Source organism: Ammodytes marinus (assembly GCF_949987685.1).
Source record: "Ammodytes marinus genome assembly, chromosome: 9".
Lineage (NCBI taxonomy): Eukaryota > Metazoa > Chordata > Actinopteri > Uranoscopiformes > Ammodytidae > Ammodytes > Ammodytes marinus.
Genome location: NC_137213.1, coordinates 17,679,261 through 17,686,518, shown reverse-complemented (window position 1 = coordinate 17,686,518; position 7,258 = coordinate 17,679,261). Strand labels below are relative to the sequence as shown.

General features: G+C 40.4%; 1 protein-coding gene across 1 annotated transcript; it reads left to right on the top strand.

Annotated features, from left to right (window-relative positions):
* Positions 1-1,375: 1,375 nt before the first annotated feature.
* Positions 1,376-5,489, top strand: snorc (secondary ossification center associated regulator of chondrocyte maturation; the record flags this gene model as incomplete). The annotated part of the gene is made up of 3 exons (XM_080034368.1): positions 1,376-1,451; positions 4,954-5,121; positions 5,233-5,489. The coding sequence occupies 3 exons, from the start codon at positions 1,376-1,378 to the stop codon at positions 5,340-5,342; spliced, it is 354 nt and encodes a 117-aa protein (XP_079890494.1). The 3' UTR covers positions 5,343-5,489.
* Between the last annotated feature and the right edge of the window lie 1,769 nt (positions 5,490-7,258).

Here is a 7,258-nt window from a genome sequence, read left to right as displayed (position 1 = left end):
TTGGTTTTAGTCCATATCTGACTTTTAATTAGTCACGGTTTTTCAATCCATAAAGAGCAAATGAAACCCACCAATTCCTTTCAATAGAAACCAACGTCACATCTCCCTGCACACAGTACTGGAGCAAAGAAAGCTTGAAAAGCCTTCACTGTTGGTACTGAATCTCTTAACAAAATAGGTACTGGTAATTTTGACCAACAGTTTCTCTTTCAAAATGCACCTTTATGCACCATTCTCCCTTAAACATTTTTTTTTTTTTATCTCAGTCGGATTGTGCTTTAGCGCTCGACCTGATTCTCATAAAATCCAAATAGCTTTATTCTTAGTTTTCCTTTCCCTCCTCTAGTACTCTATTAACACTAAATCCATTACATTTATTTCATGTTACTTTGTACTTTTCTGTGGGAAATATTTGACATACAAAACCTATTATATAACAAGGATAATTTTACTAATCTCTATGAAAATTATGCATTTTTGAAAATTTGTTAGTAGGTTTAACCAATCAGACCTCAGCAGGCAGAATTAAAAATACTTATCCTTGCATAACTAGCTACCTAACTACAGCCATGACAAACGCAACAGAAAGATGGAAGAAGAAGTGTGGATCAACACAGCTGAACAAGTTGCCTTACAGAAACAACATCTCTTAATTTTGAATATTTCTTTAATCAGTGTGAAAAATGGAGTACTCCAAGCTTCCGCTATTTCGACTTGGCCAAAATAAATGAACCCTTTCCCAACAAGACATTGGCATGAAAAAAAGTAGGGTTGTTGTGAACTTATATGAAGGTAAAGATAATATTATCTGTGTAATACTTCAATTGCTGGATTACCCCTTTAAAATGATGTGTATGTATCAATGCATCATTTCTAAGAACCCACTCATACAAAACAGTTTATCAAGTCCTTCTGTACTATGAGAACTCTTGAAACTTTACAAGTTGCTGCTAATAATATGTGCTTCTACAGACATATATTGTTACCTATGGCATATTTAGCCTAATATTTCGATCTCCTCTGCTGTTAGATATATCCTTCACAAAATTGAGGCGTAAAAATGTGACCCAACCAAGGTCAGCGGCTACCGAATGTTTACTCCTCATACTTAACTATGTGGCCGTAGGAGTTTGGAGTGGGTGTTGCCCTGCGATGATGTGCTCACAAAGTCCACACTGTCCAGACAGTCCTGTGCTCACCTAGTCCCACCCCCTCTCTCACCCCTCAGTGGCCTACCTACTCTCCCCTTCCTGCGCTCCCCTGAACTCTTCTCTTGCTCTTCTCCCAGGGTTTGCTCACTCGTTTGAAGTTACTGCTCCAGGAGTTTTGGAGAAGCTTCGTTCCGTCCTGCTGCCGCTCATCCTTCAAAGCCACCATGGTCCACAGCAGCAGCATCTGCAGATTCCTCCTCCTGGTTCTTCTAGGTCTCATGGTGGCCTTTGTACACACAGGTAAACCTTCTTTTGGATGTAGTTGGATGATATTTCTGATTTCATTACTGTGCTTGGTTGAATAAGTCTCCAACCTCGCAGCTGTGTACTGCAACTTGTTACGGTAGACATGTTTCATGAAAAGATTTATAGAAACATCCGGCTGAATTGAAAGGTGTCTTGTGTAAGCAAATTGAATCAAGAATTCAATCATCCCCAAAAAATTGTTCATTTTGATTAATTGCTGATGTTTTTTGGCCCTTAAATTTGTTGAACACTGGACAAAGAGCAGGTTTAAGGTTTGATAATTGTTTGTTTATCTTGCTATATATAATTCACAAACTGACGTTTGGTCGCCTGTAGGTATAAAATCAAAGATGTTTGTATACGTGTCATTTTCTCCCCTCTTTTCCACACCCACACTGAGACAGACACACACACATTCACAGGCCTGGATGTGTGAGTCTGCAACCTGATGTAAATGATGCAGTTGTTGAGGCTCTGAGAGCTGTGAAAGCTGCTCTTTGACAAACAGGATGACTCAGTTGCTTTCATGATGCCTAATGATGATCACACTAAACTTAAAACCTGCTGCCCTCTCACTCGAGCTATGAAGCCGATAGGATGCTGTGTGTTATAAGTTTGATGGAGTGAAACGTCCACAAGTGTGGAGTTAATTTTATTTACGGGGACAGACTTAGCATTTTGGGATTTAGGAAGCGTTTTATTCCCCGGCATCCTCCTAGAGTGCTATACATTTATTGGATTAGCACACTCACCTTCACTTATTCCTGTTTTTGTTATCTCAAACCAGTTTTTAAAAAACACTAAATGTTGGACACAGTAGCTCTCAGGCCCAGAGGTCACAGTAGAGGTCAGCGGGGGTTAATGGGACGACAGTGTTACAGCAAGTTGACAATGTCCTCCCTGTCCTTTGAAAAAACATAGCTGTGAACTTTCACCTTTTACATGTGACACAAAACCTATGGTCACAGAAGCCAAACACTATGTCAGGGTTTTTAACACCGAGGTGCTATGAATTGTCTACAACTTTCTAAAAATATCTTGCCGACTGGCCGCTCTGAGTGATGTGGTTGTTATCAACAGTTTGTGTTGTTTCCAAGTGGTGCCACCACCAAGATTGAACACAACACAGACCAAGTGATTGAATCAGCGTGACATACAGCAGCCCCGGCGGTTGACTCACGTGGGAAACAAAACCAGATGTGTCAAATAAAAATGATGTAGATTGGACAGAGTGTGAGGGATTCGAGGTCTTGTTCTGACATCACAGAGGGTGGTTCATCACTGACCCCTATTACCACTACGCTCCAGAGTGATATCCAAAACACACTGGTCAGTTGTCAAATATTTTACAGTGGAAAAAATGTAACCACCACCTGTTGATGTCAAAGAGGGTGAGGCGAGGACACCACCGATGTCATGTTTGGGCTGCGTCGCTGGCAATTTTCGGTGCTTGGCCAGGTTGATTTTCGCACACACCCGTCTGCGCGCTTTGTCATCTCTCTGGCTGGTGTGAAATCCTGACTGAAGAATCTTGAGGTACAAACAAATGGCCTTCTGTTTTTAGAGTCTGAAATCAGCTTTCCCTGCAGTCTGCCAGGCATTTATGGGTCTGGACTTGTGTATAAAGAAGGAGGGTTCTTGATTGACGAGGGAGTCATGTCTCTAAAAGGAGGACCCATTTATGGAAAACTAAACTAACTAAAACTAATTAACTCAACCAAATAACATTTAATTAAATGAATAATCATACGACGTATGAAGGAAGAAATTAAAAATCCAAATGGGATTAAAATTTGGTGTAATATTAATCTTTAGTACATTTACGATAACCAAGCTGCCACACCCAAGTTAGTTTAAGTACATTAACATTATGTGATGCATTGAAAAGAGAAATTGAAATAGTCAGCTAAAACTCATAAACAAGTAGAAAACTGATAAAAGTAATCAATAAAAATTGTACATGACGGATGGTGTCCATGAAAGGGGAAGTCAGATCGTAGCGCTGTGGGTACGTCAGACAATATAAGTTGGGAAACAAATCCTAGTGGTTCACTTTTGGATGAACTGATGGTCTTTTTCTTCTCCAGAGACTCCAGTTATGTTAATTCCACGAAACAGAAATTTCAAGCTTGAGAAAACCCCTGCTTGTGGAAACAAACACCAACAGAAAACATCATGTTATTATTTTTTGCCTTCTTATTAAATCAATCTGTCCAGAAGGCACAGCCTTTAACGCACAGGGACTATTTAATAAACAAGTTTGTTTGACATCCAGTGCCCAGCCGGTGCCTGGTTTGGGCCTGGCCGGTTGTTACTGGTTGCAGCCTGCCGCCCTTCGTGACCGCACAAGCTGCCTTTTGTGCCCTGGGCTGAAGGCCTCATTGATGGCTGAGCTGGCCAGAGGCCCGGGCCTCCAAACCTCCAGCCAGGTACAGGACAGGAAGCTGCACACGACTCAAGAGTCAACACAGCCACATCAAAATACTTGCATCAGAAGTGCATATCAGAGTTTAGAAGATACTGCAGGTAACATGTCAAAGTTTAACACTATAGATTATACCATATACGTACATGGTTACTTATGAACCGTGTCAAGTTTTCCGCTCTATTAGGGAGATTTAAATGAGGCTTCTTCGACGATGACACAGAAAAGATGCAAAGCGGGGTGAAGGAGTTTACTGAGGGCGTCAGCGGCTACAAAGTAAATATGAAACGTTAAATAAATTGAGTGTAAATATGTTTGGATTACGGTTTTGTTGGTATGTGTGGAGCTGAGCATATGATAAGTGAATCCGTGAGTGGGTGGGCTTGTGTGTGAAGAGTTTGTTTATACAGGGGAAATGAAGATCAAATTATCCCCCCCCCTCTCTCTCTTTTTCTCTTGATTTCAAAAGAAAATCTCACGCACGTTCAATTACCATCAACACGGCAGCAACCACAATCTCCAAAATGTGGCCTTTCTCTGGTTTCTGTGGAGGTGTGAAAAGTGTCATGGTAGCTTCGTGTTCAGATGGGAGCAATGTCAGGGCGACAATTTAGGATGGAAAGAGAAAAGACTATTGATTGGCAGAGGGAAAGAGAGCAGGCACATTGAGATATCTACTACAACTTCTGAAATGATCAAACCTTGGTTGAAGGAGTTTCTAGAAAATACACAAAACGTGATTGAACCCCTTGGGTTAAAGAGGAACATGTCGAGAGGGGCTACCTGCAACGGACAAGATGTCCATCCTCAACAAAGACACGCTTATAACCAGGCCTGAGCCGTTAACCAAGTGAGACAGAGAGAGGTTGTTGCAGTCATTACTGTTGGGGCCATGCATTCAGTTCTGCATCCCCAAGGCCTCAGCGTCAAGAGCAAAGTCAAAACGGAGACATAAGCAAACACCATTAGAAAACATACAGTTAGTCAATACTGCTACAGTCTTTGTCAGTGCGGGGACTAAGTGACTTTATGTTTTCAAAAAAAAGTAGCTTGTTTTTTCTTGGTCAGCAGAGACCGTTGCAGACCCCGTCTCAACAACCAGAGACAACCAGGACACCATGTCTGGAGAGCCACCCAACGATGTCACCACCAAAGAACCTTTCCAGGACATGACAGAGCAGTCCTTCACTTACGACTACGAGGACACGACACATTCAGAGGCCATAGACGAGGTGGAAGGTAAGACAACTGACTCTTGATCTAACATTTAACAGGTTTGTGTCAGTCTTCTGTTTCCAAATCAGTGATCTCTTTCTTTGTGTGTGTGTGTGTGTGTGTGTGTGTGTGCAGGAGTGCTGGGGCCAGGGGCCATCACAGCCATCGTTATAGCAGTCTTCCTGGGCGCATCAGTCCTCCTCGCCCTCATCGTCATCACACTCAGAAAGTTCACCGCCTCCTAGAGTGAATACACTCCATCATAACTGTGTGTGTGTGTGTGTGTGTGTGTGTGTGTGTTTGTGTGTGTATGCACGTATGTGTGCGTGTGTGTGTCTGTTTGTATGCCACGTGTGTCTGTGCGTCATCATTCCCTCTCATCTCAATATCTAATCGGGCTCCTTGTCTTTTTTTTCAAAGCTGAGTTGTGTCTTTTGCTTTCGCTGTAGTTGCTAAACTAAATTGCGGCAGGTCCCTCGACTGACTATAATAGATGTACTCCTGTAAACACACTACTTGTTGCTCAACATGTCCACTTAAGACAAAATGTATAGTGTTAGAAACTGGCTGGCTCTTCCAGTGGAAATCATAGCACGTCCATCTCATTTTTTTTTACCTGCATTTCTCTTCTTTAATTTTCAAGTTATTTTGCGTACGCTCTTAAAGGTTTGATGAGTTCGCTTTGTATTTGTACATGAAGTGTCTGCGCTTTCTGTATTCTGTGTCTACACACCTGAGGTTTATGAGTCTTTCACAATGATCCTAAATCGTTTCTAAAATGTTCCCTTGGTGTCGCCAGTTTATACATTTTAAAGTTTGTATTGCACCATTCACAAACATTTGTAGAGTCAAAATAAGAAGAAAATTTTTTAAAAGGCTTTTTCGATGAATGTAAACAGGGTAGTGGGGTTGTTTGTTGTACCTGCAGAGCAAATATAAAGTTAGACCGTGGGTGAATGTGTTCGCATTCGAGGGTTTGTAGTTTTTGGTTGTCATTTTATTTGCGGGGAGGTAAATCATTCAATAACTATATTTGGTCTCTTTCTATGCGTGGAATAAATAAATACAATAACTCACATGCCAAATGTCTGTGACTACCATGTTTGTTTGTTTTTTCAGTTTTTGTCAAAAAACCACTTAACCAGTCTACAGGGAACAGAATGACAATTATAACATTTTTGTTTAGCATTGTCAGTTAGCTTTGAGTTGTTGTAAGGCGAGTCCAGTGATAAAAGAAAGAGAATGTGATTTGAAGTGAGAAGAGATTTGTGTTGGAGGCCACTGGCCTCAGCTCAGTCACTAGTTGGCAGTGTGACTTGCAGCTTCATGTTCATTTACAAAAAGGCTATGCTTTAACCTAAAATATTTTCTGCTGACTACAGATTTAAAAAGAAAACGTTCTCACAGTGCAAATCCAGTCAAGTCATCTCATCATCTGAAACCAGGAAACCCCCTAAAACAATCACGGAGTAAATCTTTAGGCAGAGTCAAAAGACAGATTCCCACGGTCACATTTAGAGCAATACCAGAACTAATAACAGAAATTTAAGTATTGAAATCACTTTTCTTTATCAGAGATAACAGTTAGATTATACTTTAATGAAATCATGGAAATGTATTATAAACAAACTAGTCTTTGACTTAAAAGTCAATACCTACATCAAGAACATCAGGTAACCAGGTTCCTTCATACTGTACATGTTTTAATAGCACATCCGTCACTATTCAGGATAGACATTAAATATATCCATTTCAATATCCCAACACTAAAAAAAAAGAATGCAGTTCCAATTTGCAAAAGTTAGCATGCTAACATGCTTAACTCAGACAGTAAACACTTTAAATATTTGACATTCTTAAAGGTGCACAATGTAACTTTAGGTGTGTCAGACAAGTGAACATTTTCCAAGGTATTTGAATTTTTTTGTAAACAGACTTCAGGTTCTGCAAATGTAAACAAAACCCTCTCCCCTAAAACAGCAAAGTGCACCTTTAAAGCTCCCATATTATACACTTTTCGGTTCTATTATACACCATATTATATGGTCTTAGTGGTCCCTAATACGTTTTTCTTTAATTGTTTGCTGAAAAAAACTTTCAGATAATTTATTGTACTATGCTGATGTTCAGCTAATCTCACAATGGCCTATTTTTTAAAAAA